The 23,762-nt window shown below is 44.9% G+C and overlaps 1 protein-coding gene across 1 annotated transcript; it reads left to right on the top strand.

Annotated features, from left to right (window-relative positions):
• Positions 1 to 2,319: 2,319 nt before the first annotated feature.
• CIMAP1D (CIMAP1 family member D) lies at positions 2,320 to 23,247 on the top strand. Its single transcript, XM_073592331.1, has 4 exons — positions 2,320 to 2,371; positions 2,673 to 2,783; positions 3,249 to 3,362; positions 22,179 to 23,247. Exons 1-4 carry the CDS (start codon positions 2,320 to 2,322, stop codon positions 22,661 to 22,663), a joined length of 762 nt encoding a protein of 253 aa, XP_073448432.1. The 3' UTR covers positions 22,664 to 23,247.
• Positions 23,248 to 23,762: the final 515 nt, after the last annotated feature.

The raw sequence follows: 23,762 nt of genomic DNA, 5'->3' as shown, positions 1-23,762 counted from the left end.
ACACAGAGATGCCGGTAATCGGCTCTCCGCTTCACACTGACAGAGTGTGAGGCGAGGAGAGCTGATCAGCGGCATCTCCTCACAGGGGGACAGCTAGGGAAGTAATCAGGGCACCGATCATCAGTGCCCTGATTACAATATATAAATAAAGTGTAAAAATACCATGCCCACCAATGCCAGCATACAGTGCCCACCAATGCCAGTGATTAGTGCCCACACTGCCCACAAGTGCCACAAATCAGTGCCCATTAGCCATGCCAGTCAGTGCTGGCAATTAGTGCCGCCTATCAGTGCTGCCCATCATTGCCCATCACTGCTGTCCATCAATGCCCATCATTGTCGCCCATCAGTGCCACCCATCAATGTCCATCAGTGCCCATCTGTACCGCCTATACATGCCGCCTATCCGTGCCCACCAGTGACGCCTCTCAGTGCCCGCTACTGCCGCCTATCAGTGCCCACCAGTGCCGCCTATTAGTGCCCATCAGTGCCACCTAACAGTGCCCATCAGTGCCACCTAACAGTGCCCATCAGTGCCACCTAACAGTGCTCATCAATGCCACATATCAGTGCCCATAAGTGAGGCAGATTAGTGCCTCCACATCAGTGCCACCTCATCAGTGCCCATAAGTGCCGTCTCATCAGTGCCCATAAGTGCCACCTCCTCAATGCCCACCAGTTCAGCCTATCAGTGCCCATCAGTGCCGCCTCATCAGTGCACATCAGTGAAGGCGAAAAATTACTTAGTTACAAAATTTACTGACAGAAAAAAAGTAAAAAAACTATTTTCTTTCAAAATTTTTGGTCTTTTTTTTTTGTGTAAAAAAATAAAAAACCCAGCAGTGATTACATACCAGCAAAAGAAAGCTCTATTTGTGTGAAGAAAATGATAAAAAACTTGTTCGGGTGCATTGTAGTATGACCGTGCAATTGTCATTCAAAGTGCGACAGGCTGAAAGCTAAAAAATGGCCTGAGCAGAAAGGGGGTGTTCGTGCCTGGTAGGCAAGTGGTTAAAAAAAAAAAAAAAAAATCAAGCATGTTATACTTACCTGCTCTGTGCTATGGTTTTTGCATAGAGCAGCCCTGATCCTCCCCTTATGGGGTCCCCTGCCAGCGCTTCTCCCCCCTCCCCGCTGAGTGCCCCCATAGCAAGTCACTTGCTATGGAGGCACTCGTGCTTGCTTGCTCCCAAGCCCTGCTCTGTGTGTCCATAAGACTACTGCTGTGTCTGAGCCAATGAGGAGGGATAGAGCCTCTGATCTCGTGCACATTGCTGGATCGAGTTGGGCTCAGGTAAGTACGGGGGGGGGGGGTTGCTGGGGAGCTGCATGCTGCATACAGAAAGTTCTTTACCTTAATGCACTGAATGCAAGATATGAATGCATGAAATGATAATTACTTTACTATATTTCAGGCATAATGATCCAAAAGTGTAGTTTCCTTATTCTCAAAAAGGTCTCACAATGTTCTGCATGAATTATGAGACAATTATGAAAGAATTAGAACATATGAAGGCTTACTTTAAAAAATTAAAAAAACAAAGAAACTGATGTGCGTGTCTGTGGGATATCGTTATTCAGAAATCTTCAAATCTTAAGAATATATTTGCGGACCGCCAATGAGTGCTCATGGGAATGCAGAGAAATCTTCAAATCTTAAATTATTCAACAGTGCCTTTTTAATTAATGCTATTGAAAATTTATAAATATGTTCAGTGCCAAGAATATGTCTAGCAATGGTGTCAACGGTTTCCATTATTAGCCAAAACACTGTCTCATTACAAATATTGGATATCCAATATCTATATTGGATCTATGTAAAGGTGCTCAGTCTTTTTTTACAGTGGTTACCTATACTAGGGGCATTAATCCATCATTATATTCTAATGCTCCTAAATCTAGATGTACAGGGCAGAGAAATGGTTAAGTAACATTCATGAACTATCATAATGAAGGTGTTCTTGCTCCAGTGGCTTGGAACCCACAGGAGAGGGGCTGATGGGTGTGTTTGGGAGGGGGGTGATGAGATAGCATACGGATAAGCTTACACATATTGGAACATCCTCAGGTCACATTACCATGGTGTGACCTACAGGATAACTGAAGAGCATCCTTGACAAGAAACCCCTGTTTATCAACAATTGCATCTGATTAATGAGCAAAAAACATTTGCTATTTTTTATACATTCTCTATAACCCATAAACTTTACCTCTGTATGGTCTTTTAAGTTTTCTGTGTACATTTTATTTCTTTACAAGAGCTTTTAAAAGGAAATAACGAAGATAAATAACATAGACGAATAACTGACATTGGAAAAAATGGGAGAGCACACAGAAAGAAAAACACCAATGATTGCAGCTAAAGAAACAGGTAGGTGAGCATGTATTGCTTGATACTACTATGTGCTATGTAACTTTTTTGTTTCTCTGCTCAAACATTTTTAGGAACCTATCCAGTCATTTAAAGCAAAGTTTAAAGTAGACTGATTTAGTTTGGTTTCTGATTGACTACTGTAGTGAATATGTTTTGCGCCGATTTGTTGCCAGAAAGAACCAGGAATATATAAGTATCTAATTTCTCCTTCCAATCATATTAAATATTATGTTTCCTCCATCCTATATTCCCAAGTACCTCCTTCATTATGTAACTCTTGCAACATCTTCTACAACAGGTCCTGGTCCAGGTCGTTACAACCTGCCTCCAACTGTAGGGTTTGTAGGTCATGATTATACAAAACATTCCAACCCAGCTTATTCTTTCCATGGACGGCCAAGCCATTCTGGTGCGTATGATCTTTATTAAATCTCTGTTGAACTATTGTAGGTAAAAAAATATCATGTCACTAATTCATATCAATGTTTACATGTAGTTACTACTTTATTTTTCCATGTATGTTCTTGAAGATTACAACATTAATTTAATGGTGTAGTGGTTAAAATTGTTGACTTGCAGTTCTCCATTCTTGGCCTGGAGTCAACCATAGCTTTACTTTACATAGAGTTTATAGATGTTGCTGTGTTTGCATGGATTTTTACAAAGTGCTTCCCTTCTAACATAATATTGGGGTAGTTTTTTTTAACAGGTAATAATATGCACGAATGTTTGACCTTAGGAACATTAGATTGTAAGCTCCGCTTACTCTGTTGAGACACTGTAAAAATATCTATAATTAGTACTCCTTTTTATTTATTTCTTACTTATATGTTTCCAATGTATTTCTGTATGTTGCTTCCTTGCTTTCCAATAGCTCATGTTAATGATTCCAGCCCGGGACCTCGCTATTATGTGGAGCCATGCCTGACACGCTTTGGCAGAAGTGCTGGACCTGCTTACTCCATTCAGGCTCGAGGAAAATCAGCTGGTAGGTCCAAGCAACACTAAACACACAGTCTGTAACATAAAAGATTTTTTTAAACATAAAAAAATATTCTGAGTTCTAGAATTTAAAGAGCCCATAGAAAATTCCATCCAGCAGAAAAAAATGCTAAAACACCCTTATTATTAGAGACATGTAACACAGTCCTTACCTACATAATGTGAGTACTATTTATCATCATATACCATAACAACAACAAAAAAAATTGATAATACATAAAATACAAACTGGCATATGTTCTTTGTATTTCTGCCCTAAACTCAAGGTTCTTTCTTGGAATACAAAAACAGCCAAGTAGGGGGCCAAAATGTGCTTTTGGCCCCCTACTTTAGTGACCATTGGGGGGAAGAATGTCCCCTTACAAAGGTGGTAAGCGTGAAAAAACGCTTCCTTACAGTGGTGATCAGTTGGAGGGAGAATGATCCTTACTAGTGGTCAGCAAAAGGAAGAGTATGTCTCATGTTCGTGGTCAGTGGGAGGAAGAATGCCTTCTCGTACATTGCTGGTCAGTGGAATGAACACTCAGCAATAACATATGCTACTCTGTCCAAAATTGTTAGACACTATTAGTGAGCAACAAATGTTGGCTGAGTCCAGGGAAAGGATGGCGGGTGAGAGCTATGCAGGGATCTGCTACCTACTCTCCTTGCCCCAGGCTACATAGCATCTATGGCACTTGTTCCACCAGTGGCTAAATTTAAAAAAGTATAAAGTATTTGGTTACCATGCGTTCTTTTTCATTAGGAAGGAAAAATGTTTTCACTACACTAAAGTTATTACTGCATGCATTGGGTTGCACTATTGCATACAATTCACTTGTAATATTTTTTTTTTGTTTAATATTTTGTAAGTAGGTTTGATTTGCTTTCAAATTTGTATTTATCATTCAATCACACAGCTTGGCACTCCTTAATAAACCCGTGAGTGTAGATGAGCTGCCTACTGAGAAGCTATTTAAGGTGGTAATAAAATAACACCTGAAAAAAAGTAAGGACTCAGGATAAAGTAGTGATTACATGCTCATTGTGTTGAACGGGATAACTCCACATCTAAATGATCTTTCGGTTTGTGAATTAAACTTTTTTTTTTGTCATAAGCTAAAAGAGAGTGAGATCATTTATCTATTTTAGTCTGTTGGTCCTATTATTTCCCCTGCTGTGACAACAGAGAACTATGTCTATGGTTACCACTTGCTCATGCTGTATGCCACTTTTACATGGCTAGTTGTACCTGTGGGCAGAATACGTAAAGTCAGTTTGTCAGTCACTGTAAGTGTTGGCTGTGAAAAATATGTGAGTACAACTTGAAACTTATAACTCCCTTGAAATCCAGTGATACATTGAAGCAGACGATTATACATAAAATAGAACTGTATTAATATGGCTTCCTGCTGAAAATATGATAAATGGTTAATGCAAAGAAAGCAACAAGTTCGATATTTATAGATGGAATCAATGTTTTGGCATAGAGCATCTGCATATAAAATATCAGCTAATTCTCCCTTATCTAGCTAAGCTAACTGTAATATAAGTATCAAACTTTAGACCCCCTTCACACTGGGGCGCTTTGCAGGCGCTACAGTGCTAAAAATAGTGCCTGCAAAGCGCCCTGAAAGAGCTGCTCTTGTCTCTTCAGTGTGAAAGCCAGAGGGCTGCACTGACAGGACGGTAAAAAAAGTCCTGCTAGTAGCATCTTTGGAGCGGTGAAGGAGCGGTGTGTATACCGCTCCTCCACTGCTCCTGCCCATTGAAATCAATAGGCAGCGCGGCTATACCGCCGGCGAAGCGTTTTGTCAGTGGTTTTAACCATTTTTCGGCTGCTAGCGGGGCTTAAAAGTGCCCCGCTAGCGGGCGAATACCTCCGCAAATACGACGATAAAGGCCGTCCCCGCCCCAGTGTGAAAGGGGCCTTAATGTTGGTCTGCTTTGAGGCCCGGGATAACTGTGCAGTAACAATTTCCTCTCCAAAGTAAAAGCAGTAACCAGCGTACTCTCTCTTTGAGACTGGGTTCACACAGGTACGACAAACGATTTGACATTGGGAGCACGAGTCGCAAGACGTGTCTAAATAATAGGTTCCCTATGAGAGCCATCTTAACTGGTCCGACACACATCGAAAAAGGTTCCTGCACTACTTTGAAAAAGGTTCCTGCACTACTTTGGTCCGACTTTGATCCTACAGCCTATCAGCCTATTGAATCTCATTAAAGTCGGATCAAAGTCGGATCATCGTCTTAACTGATCAGAGGCATTCGACTTGTGCTCTGATGATCCTGAAGGGGAACCCCACGCCAAAAAAAAGGCATAGAGTCCCCCTCCAAGACCATTCCAGACCCTTAAGTCTGGTATTGAATTGAAGGGGAATCCCCACACCAAAAAAATGGCGTGGGGTCCCCCCCAAAATCCATACCAGACCCTTATCCGAGCACGCAGCCTGGAAGGTCAGGAAAGGGGGTGGGGACGAGCTAGTGCCCCCCCTTAACCATACCAGGCGACATGCCCTCAACATGGGGGGTTGGGTGCTTTGGGGCAGGGGGGTCCTGCGCCCCCCCCACCCCAAAGCACCTTGTCCTCAACCCTGGAGGAGGGCTTCACCTAAAGATTCATACCAGACACAAAGGGCCTGGTATTGTCGGGATCAAAGTCAGATCCCATTCATGGAAGTTGGATGGAAGTCAGACTGCAAGTCGTAGTGCAAAGTCGGAACCACAGTCATACGACTGTTGTGTTGTACCAGTGTGAACCCATAAGGATAAGTTCACCTTTTACAAAAAATAATAAATGCACATCCTTTTGTAGGTAAAAAATGTGAATTTGTTATTTTTTTTACTCTGCGGCCTGTAAGGCATTGCACCCGCGATCAGATCATGGGTGCAATGCCAGGATCCCACACATCTCTTAGTACACTGTCTCCTTGTACCTCCGATGCAGGTAGAGTTTGTTAGCATTTGCTAACAATGCTAATCGTTATTACGTGGGATGTTGTTTTTGTGTCTCTAGAATGTCAACCTGGGTTGGTGATCCCACTCTTGAAGAAAGGGAAACACAAGGTGCATTCCAGCTTAACAGCCTGCGGGTAAAAACATTTGCCAGAATACTGTAGAGGAGAGCCCCTCTTTTTTGAATCCTGTTATACAGGAGGAACAATATGGATTTCATCCTGACTTTGGAATGGTGGACCAGCTCTTTTCAATTTACAGCTATGTGAGAGGGCATGGAAATTTGGTAAACTAGTCTAAAAGTACCTTGTGGACTTGCAAAACACATATACCATAACCTTATACCAAGATATATTTCCAGGATGTGCTGCATATGTATGGATTAATAAGACCACTTTTTTCACATTTTCTGGACTCTGTATTTATTCAGTGTTGTCTTTACATACTTTACATCAAGACAAACCTGTAGAGGGTTAGGCTAAGGCAGGCCATACATGGTTCGAATCTCAGCCAGTTCATCAGGAACCGACCGAGATTCAAACCTTGTATAGGCAGGCTGAATGTACCAAGTTGATCGATCTATCAACTTAGGTACAACCAAAATGTTGGGTTTCACCTGTGATTATCGCTAGCGACTGCTATAGCCGCTAGCAATAATCACTGTCTTCTCCCGGCGGGGACAGTTTTCCCCACTCCCCTGTCGGTAGAAGACAATGGCCCGACATGAGGGTTTCCCACATCCACACTGTCTGTGTTGATGGGGGAATCGAGCAAATTTCTTTACTGCAACCCGTGTATGGCCTGCCTAATGTGAAGCTGAATCTTGTCTCTACTACTTTTCCTTATATTCATGGATAGGATATGAAGGTGCAGAGACTGACAAATGGTGTTAAGAAAGAGAAGGTGGGGATGACAACTCTGAAGATGTCATTATCCTGGTCACTCTTGCTGTTAACTCTATGAAGTGCAACATGGCACAAATGAAGAGCAGCACCTTTAAATCTGAAACCAAAGTACTTTCTTAGGAAGGACTTACTGAATAAATTCACTTTCAGGCAAATTGCACTTATTGTTTTTGTCTCTTTGTCCTGATCTTAACGATCCCACCCTCTTCCTCTCAAGATGGTTGCAGCCTCCGTCGTTTGTTTTACATCCAACGGTGAAAGGCTCCCTCTCCTGGCCAAGCCGGGAGATGGAGGTAAAAGAGCTGCCATTTTCCAGAATGGAGAGCTATATATTCAATGTACATGAGCTCATACATGCATATAAGTTACACCCACAAGGTTATGATTGTACCCTTCCCAGCTTTAGGGATTCTTACAGAAAAAGGTGCAGAGTAAAATCTACCAACACACTAAACAAAACAATTAAGACCAGAAGCCTAAAATTGACAGTCCAGCACAGAAATCAACAATTCCTCTTTTATTGCAACACTTACATGTCTGGTACTGTCTGTCAATTCTCCCTAGGTTGCAATGAAGCGCCATTAATGCTAGTCAAATAGTAGTTAACGCTGAGAATCACTGGACGCTTTTTGATTGTTACAGCCCAAATAAATTAAGCCTAATAGCATAGCTCCCAACTGTCCCTGATTTCAAGGGACTGTCCCTGATTTGGAGCAATGTCCCTCTGTCCCTCTTTCCCCCTCATTTGTCCCTCATTTTGGTCTGATCTATATAGTTGTATATAAAATCCACTTTTTATCTTTCAAAAAGTGTTTCCCAGTGCTAAACCTTTCATCCAATTTAAATTAAATTGCTGCATTTGTAAATTTTAAAGCCAATATAAAGGAATAGTAGTGGTAAAAAAAAAAAGCCCTTGTGGATTTAATTAACCTTTTTTATTTGGTTAATTCTCCTTTAAGGGGGTGTGGCAGGAGGCGTGTCCTATTCCTCCATACGTTTGCTAGTAGGTGTCCTTCATTCCCATCTCAAAATGTTGGGAGGTATGCTAAAATCAAAGTTTTGAAGATGTTTCTAATTTTTTTTAAACCACCTCACAAATTTGTATTTGGTTTTGTTTGCTTTTTTATGTTTTTTCATGATGGGAGAGTTGATCCAAACAAAAGACTATTGTGGACAAAGTCTGATTATTTTATATCACACACAATTAAGTTAATAAGTGGACAAGCAATGCTAACCTGCTGCTAAGGAAAGATGTACTGGAAATGGAGAGAGTACAAAGAAGGACAACAAAGCTAATAAAGGGTCTGGAGGATATTAGTTATGAGGAAAGGTTGTGAGCACTGAACTTATTCTCTCTGGAGAAGAGACGCTTGAGAGGAGATATGATTTCAATTTACAAATACCATACTGGTGACCCCACAACAGGGATAAAACTTTTTTGCGGAAGGGAGTTGGCCACTCATTAAAATTAGAAGAAAAAAGGTTTAACCTTTTTACTGTAAGAGCATCAAGGATGTGGAATTCCCTTCCACAGGCAGTGGTTTAAGCGGGGAGCATCGATAGTTTCAAGAAACTATTATGCCGCGTACACACCACCAGGCTTTACGGCATACTTGGTTCGGCGGACCGGAGTCCGTCGGACAATTCGATCGTGTGTGGGCTCCAGCGGACTTTTTTTCCCCAAAAGTTCGACGGACCTAGAAATGAAACATGTTTAAAATCTTTCCGACGGACTCAAGTCTGGTCGAAAAGTCCGCTCGTCTGTATGCTAGTCCGACGGGCAAAAACCGACGCTAGGGCAGCTATTGGCTACTGGCTATGAACTTCCTTGTTTTAGTCCGGTCGTATGTCTCATCACGTACAATTCCGTCGGACTTTGGTTGATCGTGTGTAGGAAAGTCCGTCCATTCGGAAAGTCTGTCGGAAAGTCCGTCGGAAAGTCCGTCGGAAAGTCCGCCAGACCTAGTCCGTTGAAAAGCCCGCCCGTGTGTACGCGGCATTAGATAAGCACCTGAACGACCGCAACATACAGGGATATACAATGTAATACTGACATATAATCACACACATAGGTTGGACTTGATGGACGTGTGTCTTTTTTCAACCTCGCCTACTATGTAACTAAACATTTTAAACACTGCTGCTCTTATTCTGCAGATAAGGCCTATATTTTACTAATCTGTTAAACAGCTTTGTGGACTTTTATGTATTGTGTCCACTAGATGGAGACACAATACCGCAGTACTGCTGCAACTACAATATCTTAAAGAGAAAGAACAAGCTGCAGTGAACACTTGTTTTCAGTTATTTTTTTGCTTGGTTTATCTTAACCACTTGAGTACCAGTGTGTGTGTGTGTGTGTGTGTGTGTGTGTGTGTGTGTGTGTGTGTGTGTGTGTGTATATACAAATTGAAACAATGTTTTCCTTATTTTCTGTTATAAAACATAGCAAATACAAATGCTATGACAGTACAAGCACCCTCAAAATGGCTCATTTTTAGAAAAAGACTTAACCAATGTCATCGGATTTATTGCCAGTTTTGTGGAAATGTAGAAACATGCTGGTGTTGAGGGGGTAAAACACTGAGTTTTGTAATGATGCACTTGATACGCAGGATCATAGGTATACTTAGAGGCAGAAGGGGGGCAAGAGGGTAATGTACAGGTTATATACAGTGGGAGGATAGGGATTGAGGAGTTAATGCTCAGATGTGCAGGATAAGGGAGGTGAGGGGGTAATATACACTGTACAGTGGAACCTTGAATTATGAGCATAATCCGTACCATGAGAATGCTTGTAATCCAAAGCACTCGCATATCAAAGTGAGTTTCCCCATAGAAGTCAATGGAAACGACAATAATTTGTTCCGCATTAACTTCTATTGCATACAATACCGCATGTGGCCAGAGGTGCGGGGGGGGGGGGGGGGTCGGAGAGACTCGGAAATACTCGGAGACCTCTCGGCTGCACTTGGAAACCCTCGGAAAGGCTCAGAAACACTCGAGAATGGAGTATTTCCGAGTGTTTCCGAGTATTTGTGAACGGATCTGAACCATTCCGAGTGTCACCTGCCCCTCTGCCACCTCTGGCCAAATGCGGTACTGCACACCGCAGAGGCTTGCATCCTGCCCGTTTTGCTGGACAACACTTGCAAACCGAGTCAGAATTAAAAAAAAATAATTGCTCGTATTGCGAAATGCTCTTTAACAGCATTACTAGCAATCCAAGGTTCCACTGTACATCTCTTAACTCCCATTGCTCTGGTTTAAGGTGAATGGGTGGGCTTTGAATGTAAATAGTGCATTGTGTACATTTATGATTGCTGTGATTGGTCATTGCAGTAATCACATCTTACAGAGCCGCTTGGATCATCACTGTACATTGTGTATGTGAAACAAGCCATCCAATGACAGCTTGGTTCACAGCCATTAATGGTTGCACTGGCCACTTGAGGGCTATTTCTGAAATGTCATTTTTAAACATCACTCCAAAAAAAGCCATCCACCTCCACCATTTTGTTTTTTTTTGCAATACAGTGTTAAGGAGAAGGTTAAGAGACCATGTCATTGAAAAAAAATAAAAATTAAAGGGGTTATATAAAAGAAGAGCGTTTACCTGTCTGGCAGGTGCTGACCTGTATCACCCTTTGATGTAGATTTATGTAATCCCTTCAACATCTGACATTTCTGGATCTGTCAGGTGCCTGGTCTTCCTCACTGTGGTTTCAGTGTCATAGTGACATAAGGGCTGGTGCATTGAACCACAGCAGGGGCATAGCAACAGGGGTCACAAGGTCGCACTGTACAGCTGAATAGGAGGGGCGGCATATAGCGGAATCGATCTCCGCCTCCTACAGCCGCTGAAGGCCCACTTCTCCTCCTTTCCCACCCGCAGGCATTCAGCAGCTGCAGGAAGCAGGAATCAATTCCTCTATATGTTACTGCCCTGTCACCCCTCCTATCCAGCTTCCCTCTGCTGATCCCGGGCCCCTCTCTCCCAGCTACACACTGAGCTGCTCAGGAGCACACCTTGACATCACGGCATGCCAAGCAGCCTGCTGCTCCCAAGAGTGAGACATCCCTGAGCTGCCCGGATCTGGGTCACCAAGCGGGTGATAGCTATGAAGGGGGGGATGAGCCACCCTAGCATTCCGCTACTGTAGAGGGGCCTCAGAGGGGTTGCTTGCTGCAGTGCTTAGAGCGTATCTCTCATATGGCTCAGAGCCTGCACTGACAGTCCCCCCCCCCTCGCTCGCATGGACCGTAGAGGAGAGAGACAATCTGCTCCTTCTCCTCCTGCCCCTCTCCTCCTGTGTTCACCACGGGAACTCTGATGCTCTGTACACATGACCGGTTTTGCCGTTGGAATAAACTCTGAAGGTTTTTCCGACGGAATTCCGCTCAAGCTGTCTTGTATACACATGGTCACACCAAATTCCAACCCTCAAGAACGCGCTGACGTACAACACATACGACGGGACAACACGTAGGTATTTGTTCCATTGGAAAAATATAGAACATGTTCTCTATCTAAGTCCGTCTGAATTTTCGACGTAAAAAAGTCCTATGGGGCATGCACGCGGTCGGAATATACGATGAAAAGCTCCAATCAGACTTTTTCTTCGGAAAACCGTGTTTACCGAAGAAAACCGAGGACCGTGTGTACAGGGCATGAATCTAAGCAGCTGAGTCTGATCATTCAGCTGCTTAGCTTAACACTTTCTGCAGAGCACACAGGTGGAGAGGGGCGGGAGGAGAAGGAGCAGATCGTCTCTCTCCTGTCCTGTCCGTGCGAGAGAGGAGGGAGTGGGAACTGTCAGTGTAGGCTCTGAGCTGTATGAGAGAAATGCTCTCAGCTCAGAGTCCTGCCGATGGGACGGCATTGATAAGTGGCACTCATGGGCACTGATAGGGGGCATTGATAAGCACTGATAGGGGGCATTGATAAGCATTGATATGTGGCACTTATAGGCAGCACAGATGGGCGTTGATAGGTGATAGGTTAGCTGTACGTAAAAGGTTTTAGGGAAAAAACATTTTGGCTTTACAACCACTTTAACAGCATAATAGTTACACAGGGAGTGTATCATTTGAAGGAGCTGACCAATTCACAGATTCATAACACAAACAAATTGATATGGGAAGTATAAATATACTTTGCAAATCCATTTCTCCTGTATGTAGATGTACTTGCATTTACATGCATTTAGCTGCAGAAAACCAGGATAAATTAGTTCCCAGGACTCACAAAATTCTTTCCTTCAATAAACCAGACCGTGTGAACAATCGCTGGCATTATTGAAATGAACAGGGTGAGGTAAAAGTGGGAATAAAGAAAAAAAAAAAAAAAAAAAAAAAAAACAGTAAGAATACATTAATTATAAAAAATAGTTTCTTCTGTTACTGAAATTTGCAGCAGATACTGGGTACAAGTAGATCCAGTTTATACCAGTGATGTTGCCACTTAAGCGTGGCACAGGTGTAGCTCCCAACTGTAGGCATGTGCTAAGGTGATGGATGGGCATTGCAGCGGTTTCTTCTTCACATGAACTCCTGAAAAGGTGCCCAAGCTTCCCAGGATGTGTGTGACTACTTCTTGTTAGAGTGAGGGATGATGGAAACTTTACAGGTTCAAACACTAATAAATAAGTCCATTAATTAATATAGGGTTGCACACTTTTTCCCCACTAGGTGGAGCCCAAATTTAGTAGGAAAACAACAAATAATTCTAAATTACTTGCTTGAGGCACACATCTAGGTGTGAATTCACCCACAGAAAAGAATTACATACTTTTGGATGGTGTTTAGAAATGAGCTCCAAATGCATCTGAATGCATGTATTTTGACAGACACCTGTGTGAGAAAAGTACAACCACTGTATAGCACTGCGTAGCAAGAAGTAGAGCTGGAATATATAAGGAGTAAATGTGTCTGTCCCATGTACATATGCATAGTTTCCAACATTCTCAAAAACGTCCTAGGGATGCTTTTTTTCTGTAGGAGGTGTATTATTTTAATTAGGGGTGGGGCATTTATTTGTAGTCGTGGCCTAGTAGGAGTGAAAAAAAGTCGCACCCTTTCAATTACGCTAAATATTGGGCTTAACCACTTGCCGACCAGTCGTCGTTGTTATACTGCGGCAGGTCGTTCCCGCAAATCGCCATAGGTGCATGTCCTTTAAGGAGCCATAGCAGATACGCGCACGCGCCCGCTGTGTGGTGGGGAACCGATCGCGGGAATGAAAGTCAGAACGGGGATCTGTCAATGTAAACAGACAGATCCCTGTTCTGACAGGGGAGTTAGAGAGAGATCTGTTTCTAGTGCTTAGAAACAGCGATCTCTCTCCTCCTCCAGTCAGCCCAGCCCCCTTACGGTTAGAAAAACTCCCAGGGAACACACTTAACCCCTTGATCTCCCCCTAGTGTTAACCCCTTCCCTGCCAGTGACATTTATACAGTAATCAGTGGCTATTTTTATGGTCCCAAAAAAGTGTCAAAAGTGTCCGATCTGTCCGCCGCAATGTCGCAGTCCTGCTAAAAATCACAGATCACCACCATTACTAGTAAAAAATAAATAAATAATAAAAATGCCATAAATCTATCCCTTATTTTGTAGACGCTATAACTTTTGCGCAAACCAATCAATATACGCTTATTGCGAACCAAAAATATGTCGAAAAATACATATTGGCCTAAACTGATGAAGAAATGTTTTTTTTTTTTATTTTTATTTTTTGGGGGATATTTATTATAGCAAAAAGTAAAAAATATTGTTTTTTTTTTCAAAATTGTTGCTCTTTTTTTGTTTATAGCGCAAAAAGTAAAAACTACAGAGGTGATCAAATACCACCAAAAGAAAGCTCTATTTGTGGGGAAAAAAAAAAAAGGACGTCAATTTTGTTTTGGGTACAGCGTGGCATGACCGCGCAATTGTCAGTTAAAGCGACGTAGTGCCGTATCGCAAAAAATGGCCTGGTCATTAAGGGGTAAAATCTTCCGGTCTGTAGGTGGTTAAAGGGGGTGTGGTTAAAAAGAGTCTAAGATGACATATATAGTGGAGAATGTGGTAATATATAGGGAAAAGAAAGAAAGAGAAAGAGGGATGGAGGGAGAGAGAAAGAGGGTTGGAAGGAGAGAGAAGGAGGGATGGAGGGAGAGAGAAAGAGGGAGAAAGAGAGAAAGAGAGGGAGGGAGAGAGAGGGAGAGAGAGTGAGAGAGGAAGATCTGGGTTTCATGCGAAGCAACTCCCCCATGTGCCTACTACAGTGGTGTATTTAGGTTTTGTGCTGCCCTAGGCCTGACTAAGCTTGCGCACCCCCCTAATTTAACTATGACCCACCCCTTCCTGTCAAGGCCACACCCCTTCCTTTTTAAGATCCGCCCTGTCATCTTCATGGGAGGACAGAGGGACGCCACGGGAAGAGGACAAAGGGACGCCGCGGGAGGAGGACAGTGAGCGATACAGCATCTTTTCATTTGGGGGTAAGGGGATATGTGCTGGGTGCTTTGGGAGGTTCTTGCACTGAAGTCGTGTCCCTCCTCTGTGGCTCCTCCTCCTCCTGGCTGTGTACTGAGTGTGTGTGGCTGACAGTGGGGAGAGAGGTGTGGGCTGCTACTGAAAGCCCATCGACGCTTGTGGGACTCCGGGCGGCAGATGTCCTGGGTGTCCACGCTGGCGCATCCCTGTCTGGCCAGTTACCGAAACTCAGTGCCGTAACTTGTTTTGGGCTCTGGGACAGTGGTGTCACTAGGGTTGGCCTAGAGGATATCAGATTAGGTACTTCCTAATGGCTCAGTTCCTGGGAACAGTAATGTATAATGGCCAACAGGCTCTCTTACCAGATCCGGTGAAACTGCAACAGTGATTCCTCCGGCTGGACGTTCACTCACTCTGGGTTGCCCAGGCCAACTCTAGTCAGTAGTGTAGCATCTCTACCCTGGCAGTGGCTTCATCTTTCTCCCCCTCTGTTGGTGCGGGTACAGCGTGGCTCTCTGGTGGTGCGGGTACAGTGTGGCTCTCTGGTGGTGCGGGTACAGCATGGCTCTCTGGTGGTGCGGGTACAGCATGGCTCTGGGGTCGTAGGAACAACGTCTCTCTGGTGGTGCGGGAACAACGTGGCTCTCTCTCTGGTGGTGCGTGGCTCCCTCTCTGGTGGTGCGGGTACAGCGTGGCTCTCTGGTGGTGCGGGTACAGCGTGGCTTTCTGGTGGTGCGGGTACAGCGTGGCTCTGGTGGTGCGGGTACAGCGTGGCTTTCTGGTGGTGCAGGTACAGCGTGGCTTTCTGGTGGTGCAGGTACAGCGTGGCTCTGGTGGTGCGGGTACAGCGTGGCTTTCTGGTGGTGCAGGTACAGCGTGTCTCTGGTGGTGCAGGTACAGCGTGGCTTTCTGGTGGTGCGGGTACAGCGTGGCTCTGGTGGTGCGGGTACAGCGTGGCTCTGGTGGTGCGGGTACAGCGTGGCTCTGGTGGTGCGGGTACAGCGTGGCTCTGGTGGTGCGGGTACAGCGTGGCTCTGGTGGTGCAGGTACAGCGTGGCTCTGGTGGTGCGGGTACAGCGTGGCTTTCTGGTGGTGCAGGTACAGCGTGTCTCTGGTGGTGCAGGTACAGCGTGTCTCTGGTGGTGCAGGTACAGCGTGGCTTTCTGGTGGTGCGGGTACAGCGTGGCTCTGGTGGTGCGGGTACAGCGTGGCTCTGGTGGTGCGGGTACAGCGTGGCTCTGGTGGTGCGGGTACAGCGTGGCTCTGGTGGTACGGGTACAGCGTGGCTCTGGTGGTGCAGGTACAGCGTGGCTCTGGTGGTGCGGGTACAGCGTGGCTTTCTGGTGGTGCAGGTACAGTGTGTCTCTGGTGGTGCAGGTACAGCGTGGCTTTCTGGTGGTGCGGGTACAGCGTGGCTCTGGTGGTGCGGGTACAGCGTGGCTCTGGTGGTGCGGGTACAGCGTGGCTCCCTATCTGGCTTCCCCCAGCACAGTACTCTCTTTTTCTCCTCCTGTAACCCCCCCCCCAGCAGAGTGCATTCATGCTGGGGGCTGTAGAACGATGTCTGTGGACACACAGGGCTGCCATTCTTCAGGGATTACTCTTCCCATGATGCCCCCCAGAGTCTTCTGATTGGCCCTCTGCTGTGGCCAATTATGGGGTGAGAAACAGCAGTCAGGAAGCTGGGCAGTGGCACAGGGAAACCAATTAGAGCCGCTCTCTCTCTCTTCTCTCTTCGGCTGACAGAAAGAGGAGGGGGGCGAGCGGGGGAGATACACAGACAACCCGCGTCTCTCCTCTCCCTGTCACAGCGCTGCTCAATTTACCAGAGAACTCCCCCGCTCGCCCCCCCTCCCCTTTCTGTCAGCTGAACGGAGAAGAGAGAAGAAAGAGAGAGAGCGGCTCTAATTGATTTTGCCGTGCCGCCGCCCAGCTTCCTCCCCGCTGTTTCCCTCCCCATGATTGGCCACATCAGAGAGAGAGAATCACAGCTTTACAGGGGCGGCTTGACAGCTCCTGATTTAACTGCTTCCTGGCCCCATCTGCAGCCGCTGCACTCCCAAGCTGTACTCTCTTGATGTGCCCTGCTGTGCGGGAGGAGAGCGGGTGCCGTTTTGGGGGGGGGGGCGGCTTTTTGCCGCCCCCCACAAAGTGCCGCCCTAGGCCTGGGCCTTGTTGGCCTAGGCCAAAACACAGCACTGGCCTACTAAATACAGGTTCAGCCATAACACTGTTTTTTTCAGAGAGAGTGAGATTCTAGAACTGTTTGGCCATAACACATTGTGTTCCTCCTCACCTCAATCTCTTGCAGCTTCTTCTCCCAGCAGTTCCATGCCACAACACGGGCACTAATAGACAGTGCACCCATTGGCTGGGACGCGGTGCAGCCTGCCTCCTGCTACCTCCTCAGCCAGTAGCAGGCTGAAATTTTTTCTTACATCCCTCCCTCCATCACCCAGTCCCAACTCTCAGCCCACCCAGCCAACTATGTGGACGGCATGGGAAGACACCTTTTTTCCAACCACCCGACCATGCTCACGCCACACCGGACTTTTTAAGGGGGATCGGACCCCCTGGCCCAGTCTGCCCCTGCCAGAGACATAGCCTAATTTCCTGAGCATATCTGGACTGTTTGCAACTATGCATATATAGCTAAAAATTTTAAACAGAAGCATTAATTTAAAAACATTATATGATTATTTACACTATATTACCAAAAGTATTGTGACACCTGCCTTTACACACACATGAACTTTAATGGCATCCCAGTCTTAGCCTGCAGGTTTCAATATTGAGTTGTCCCACCCTTTGACGCTATAATAGCTTCAACTCTTCTGGGAAGGCTGTCCACGAGGTTTAGGAGTGTGTCTATGGGAATGTTTAACCATTCTTCCAGAAGCGCATTTGTGAGGTCAGGGAGTTGCTGGATTGTTGGACCCCGCAGCCAACTTACTCTTGACCCAAAGAACCCCCCAACCTAGCAGCAATCAATTGAGTAACATCACTCTGCCAATTCTCGCTTGAAGATTTTATCTGTTTAAATCGGAACTAAACTCACCTCAGCTCCAGCGATGCAACGTCCCCGATCTCCCTGCCCGGCAGCTGACATCTTTGGGTGACCAGCATCTGGGCCTCGATCACCAGCCGCTGTCATTGGCCGGGCAGGAATGATGTCACTCCTGCGCATGCGTGGGAGTTCAGTTGGATTCGGCAATTTATACAGTGAGCTGCGCGTGCACTAAAGCAGGTAACAAAGCATGTCTCTTCTGCATTAAATATTCTGACTGCCCACCAATTTTCATTAGATAGCCTAAAGTTCCACTTTAGGGTTGAAGGGAAAGAGGGTTGTAGACTACAGGATTCCCCAAAAATAGCAAAATACTGTTCTCTCGGCTCAAAAATATTTACCATAAATCCCTCACACAAGTCATATTTTTTCAGTGTTCTATCCTTCAGCCTTTCCGACCTCATAGCTAAGCATACAAAGCATGTACGAAAGCATGTCCCCTGTGCAACAGAAAAAAAAATGTGAGAGTTCTTCTTTAAGCTGGGACCAGCGATGGACTTGAGCCACCTTCTTGTCTCTCAAGCCCTAGCATATGCTTATTCCCATTCTTAAGGACTAAGGTGCAGGAAACAGTAGGCAAGGACCAGGACCCATCTAACAGCATACCCTCCGCAGGGCATGCCCGGGAGACTAGAGGACTCTTCTAGAAGGGTTCCCCAAATATTTATCACCTTTCTTGGCCTACATAAATGGCAATGAACCTTGTAGCAATTGGCCAGGGTAAAATAAATATTCATAACTCATTATTCTGTTTCTTCTTGCTCTATCTGCTGGAGAACACTTCCCAGCAACAGGTGGAGACAAACAATATTCTGAGTTAAGGGGAAACCCAAAATACCCAGAATAGGTACACAGATTAAAGCTCAGGCTGGTTACAGCCTAGGTGCATCTTTTTTCATTTAAAGTAAAAGTGAAAATATGTCAGCTGCCAGGCTGTTATACTAATCCAAAGGTTCTAACACTTTTAGAGTCACTTTAGCATACCTCCAAACTTTTTGAGATAGGAACGAGGAACACCTAGTAGCAAAAGTATGTAGGCATAGGACCCCTACTACGCCTCTTTAAGAATTATACAAAAAAAAAAAAAAATGATTAGTTAAACCCACAAGTGCTTTTTTTTTTTACCACTATCACTTTTTTATACTGGCTTTTGGAATTTGCAAATACAGCAATTTAGAAATTATATGAAAGGTTTAGCACTGGGAAACACTTTTTGGATGGCAATGAGTATATTTTATATACAACTATATAGATCAAACCAAAATGAGGAACAAATGAGGAGGAAAGAGGGACAGAGGGACTTTGTTCCAAATCAGGGACAGTCACTCGAAATCAGGGATAGTTGGGAGCTAAGCTTTATGCCCTGTACACACGGTTGGATTTTCCGACACACAAAGTTTGATAGCAGGATATAAAATTTTCCGACAACAAAATCCGATCGTTTAAATTCTGATCGTGTGTACACAAATCTGACGCACAAAGTGCCACGCATGCTCAGAATAAATTAAGAGATGAAAGCTATTGGCTACTGCCCCGTTTATAGCCCTGACGTACGTGTTGTACGTCACCGCGATCAGAACGATCGGATTTTCCGACAACTTTGTGTGACTGTGTGTATGCAAGACAAGTTTGGCCCAAAATCCGTCGGAAAAAATCCATGGATTTTGTTGTCGGAATGTCCAATCAATGTCCGACCGTGTGTACAGGGCATTACTGTTACAGCTTTCAGAAACTAATAGGCAAATCAGAAGTTTTGGGTTTACTCTAAATTTTCTGGCTGCATGCTTGTTTCAGGTCAGTGATTATAGCTGGCCATAAATGGACTGAACTTTGATCCATATATGTGTGGTTGTACAGAAGTTGATCTACCGACTGAAATCCTTACAATAACCCTGTCAGGTTTTCCCTGCTCAATCAACACCTCGGGCTAAAGCCTGCAATGCTGATCAGTGGATTTTGATGGAGGGAAGCTTCCCTGCTGTCAGAATACAATAGGTCAGTGTGGAGGATTCCTCCATCCACCAAGAATGTGTGAATAGGGGAATCGGGCCAATTTTCTTTCATTTAACCTGCTGATAGAATCAAAACAACTGAACTGTACAGGCTGCTTTAGAAAGCACCAAGGTAGGAGACAGCCAGGCCACTGGCATTTTCAGGAGACATAAAAGCAGCCCACATATTTCACTTGGTGCAGGGTTACCTATTTTGTTAACAATAAACAGCCCTCCGGCTGGGTTGTCCTTTAGATAGCACTAGTATCTATTCTATGTATGGTTTTGGACATGTTGCAGTCAGTCAATACTTTACAAATGCATAGTTGCCAACATTGCAAAAAAAATGTGTGGGACACTTTTTTTGGCTGTAGGAGGAGCCATATAATAATTAGGGGGGGGGCATGCATTTGTAGGCATGGCATATCAATGAAAAAATACTGCAGAGCGTGAAATAGTGGGCGTGGCTTAAATGGGCGTGGCTCAAAGGGTGTGTGGTTAGAGTCTGAGATGAATGAGGGATGGAGAGGGAAAGGGGGAGGGAAGAATGAAGGGACAGCAGCCCCAGATCCTGCACAACAATAGAAATATGTGTATTTTAGAAAGTTTAACAATCAGCAAGATAAAGATACTCCAAACACCTGGTGTTAGCGCTTCAATCATCCCGTCACCATGATTGTTACGATGTCAGGATGATTGAAGCGCATTATTTCTATTATTACATTGTAATATAAAATTAAATCATTCAACTCACCATAATGCCGAATCAGTGGGATCCCTGAGCGTGTCACTAGCCACGTCGCTTGCCACCAGCAGAGTCCTTCCTTGCATCAGGTGTCCCCAGCAGAGTCTGTCCTTGCATCAGGTGCCCCCAGCAGAGTCCGTCCTTGCATCAGGTGTCCCCAGCAGAGTCCGTCCTTGCATCAGGTGTCCCCAGCAGAGTCTGTCCTTGTATCAGGTGTCCTCAGCAGAGTCTGTCCTCGTATCAGGTGCCCCCGGCAGAGTCCCTCCTTGCATCAGGTGCCCCCAGCAGAGTCCCTCCTTGCATCAGGTGCCCCCAGCACAGTCAGCCTTTACACCAGTGTTCCCAGCCTCAGTCCTTAAATCAGTGTCCCAGGCAGAGCCATAGTTACCCCCCTGTACATAGTTACCCCCTCCCCCTGTACATAGTTTCCCCTCTCCCCCTAGTTACACCCCTGTACATAGTTACCCCCCTGTGCATAGTTACCCCTCCTGTACATAGTTAACCCCCCCTCCTTTAAATAGTTAACCCCCTCCTGTATATAGTTAACCCCCCCTCCTGTATATAGTTAACCCCCCTCTCCTGTACATAGTTAACACTCCCCCCTTCTGTATATAGTTAACCCCCCTCTTATATATAGTTAACTCTCCCCCTCCTGTATATAGTTAACCCCCCTCCTCCTGTATATACGTAACCCCCCCTCCTGTATATACGTAACCCCCCATTCTCCTGTATATAGTTACCCCCCCTCCTGTACATTAAAGTTAAATTGCTGCAGAGACAAGAGCCAGTGGTGTCACTACAGCTGGTATCACCCGGTGCGGAAAAAAATTGGTGTCACCCCCCCTCCACCAACTATGGTCCCCCTTCAGTACAGACCCCCCTCCCTCAGTAAAGACCCCCCCACTAAGTACAGACCGCCCCTCCAGCAGTATAGATCCTCCTCCCTCAGTACAGACCCCCCACTAAGTACAGACCTCCTCCATCAGTTTAGACCCCCTCAGTGTAGACCCCCCTCATCAGTATAGACCCCCTCAGTACAGACCCCTCTCCCTCAGTATAGACCCCCCTCAGTGCGGTCCCCCCATCTATCAGTGTAGACCCCCCTCCATCAGTGCAGACCCCCCTCCATCAGTGTAGACCCCCCTCCATCAGTGTAGACCCCCCTCCATCAGTGCAGACCCCCCCTCCATCAGTGCAGACCCTCCCCTCCCATAACGTCCCCCATTAGAAGTAAGATGGCATGAGCGGACGCTGGTGCCGTGTGTTCAGTGGAGAGGGGAGGGGCCGATCCGTGCAGCAAACCCTGCTTTCAGTGTGAAGAGAGAAGCCGATTCATTGGCTGCACAGATCGTGCCCCCTTCCTCCCGCCACTGAACACAAGGGGGAATGATGTAGTGACGGCGCCGGCGGCCATTTTGCTGAAGCCAGCTGCCCAAAAAATTAAAATGCAAACATTTCCCTGGGCAAAATCCCGTTTCGGGACAGCCTCCGATCGGGACAAGGGTCCCAAAATTGGGATTGTCCCAGGAAAATCGGGACTGTTGGCAACTATGCAAATGGATAGATTGGAATGTTACTGTTTTAAATGCCTGAAATATAATACATTACACTGCTAAGAAATATGACTATGACATGTCTGTATGACTCATTCACTCTAATCACTGCTTTATTTTTCACAGATAATAAGGAAGCTGTACCTGGTCCTGGAGTTTACAGACCTGAGAAATGTATCATTCCAACCCATCGCAAACCCCCCTCATACTCCATGGGCTCCAGAACCCGTTACAGAACAGTTGATCAGGTTCCAGCACCTAACACATACTCTCTGCCTCCAGTTCTGGGTCCAAGAGTTTCAGGGAAAGCTTCTGCCCCAGCTTTTACTGTGTCTGGCCGGACACGTCACGGAGGGCATTCTGAAGATTTGGCATTTACACCAGGTCCAGCTCACTATCATCAAATAGATAACAATACCTTCATGAAGAAAGGTCCAGCTTATTCCATGCTTGGACGTCATCAAGTTCCAAAGACACGGTTTACTACCCCAGGTCCTGGAGCTTATAGTCCTGAAAGGGCAACAAACAACAAAAAACGAGCACCTGTGTTCTCAATGGGTGTTAGGCACTCTGAGTATACCACACCTCTCATCATAGAAGTATCTAACTGATCCTTCCCCATTCTATAACTACTTTGAAAACAGAGAATTTATTCAATTTGTCCAAGCTAACTGCACAATAAAAAAGATGAAGAATATAGTAAACACAATCTGGTTAGTTGTTATGTGTTATGGCATGTAGAAAATAGAATGTACATTTTTAAATGTATTTATTGTGGTTATAACCCCAGACCAAAAATGTAATACATTGCAGCTTACCAATCATTAGATTTGGTGGCTGTATTTGTTTTCTTTTTTTAGTTTTTTTTTCCTCTGGTTTTCACCTGGTTATTTGGTCAGTAGCACACCTCCTGATTAGAATGCCTCTACTCTGGACAGCAGCATCGTCAGTCTGGGGAGAGGGAAGTGTTAGATGGACTAGCAGATTTAGATAAACGAACAAATAAAAGCTGAACTTCCTCTCACACTGCTTTTACACAAGCTGTTACAGTAACCTTTTTCTGGATAAAGGTTTTACATAAAAAATAAAAGCTGATCATTGTAAGTGGCCCTGTCAGGGATAAATGGTTTTCAACACTTTGATACATTTGGAGGAGAGCTTGTTCTGTTGAAAAACAACAGACTTACTGGCTTCCAGCCACACCAAGTGAAACTAAAGGAAAGAAAGCCTAAAAAAGAAAATAAATGCAGCCATCACATCTAAAAATTGGTAAGCTGCAATATAATAAATGTTTGCTTTTGGGTTTAATACCACTTTAAAGTTTTTATATTATTCAGTAACTCATATAGCCCCGTTTCACAACATAATGCAGTGTGCAAAACTAAAAGACCTGTTCACCTTTCCAAACTGATTAAAATGTATGTCTTTATTTAGAAAAAAATGCTGGTTACTTTTTGATTGTCCTGTGAAAGTTAAAGAGCATCCCTTATTATAAAAATAACAAAACCACCCCTAGAAATGTTAAAGTGGAGTTCCACCCACTTTTTCAACTCTTCAGCATCCCTCACTAAACTGTGCACTGTAAACGAATTGGATATTTTTAAAAAAAATTTTCTCAGCACCTACTGTATATCTGCTGTATTCATTTTTCACTTCCTCCTCCCTGGCCGTGGCCCATCGCATCATTTCCTGTTTGCAATGCCTTCTGGG

This window comes from Aquarana catesbeiana, linkage group LG01 (genome assembly GCF_042186555.1).
Source record: "Aquarana catesbeiana isolate 2022-GZ linkage group LG01, ASM4218655v1, whole genome shotgun sequence".
In the NCBI taxonomy this organism is placed as follows: domain Eukaryota; kingdom Metazoa; phylum Chordata; class Amphibia; order Anura; family Ranidae; genus Aquarana; species Aquarana catesbeiana.
The sequence above is the reverse complement of the archived record's forward strand: the minus strand, read 5'-3'. Positions and strand labels throughout refer to the sequence as shown.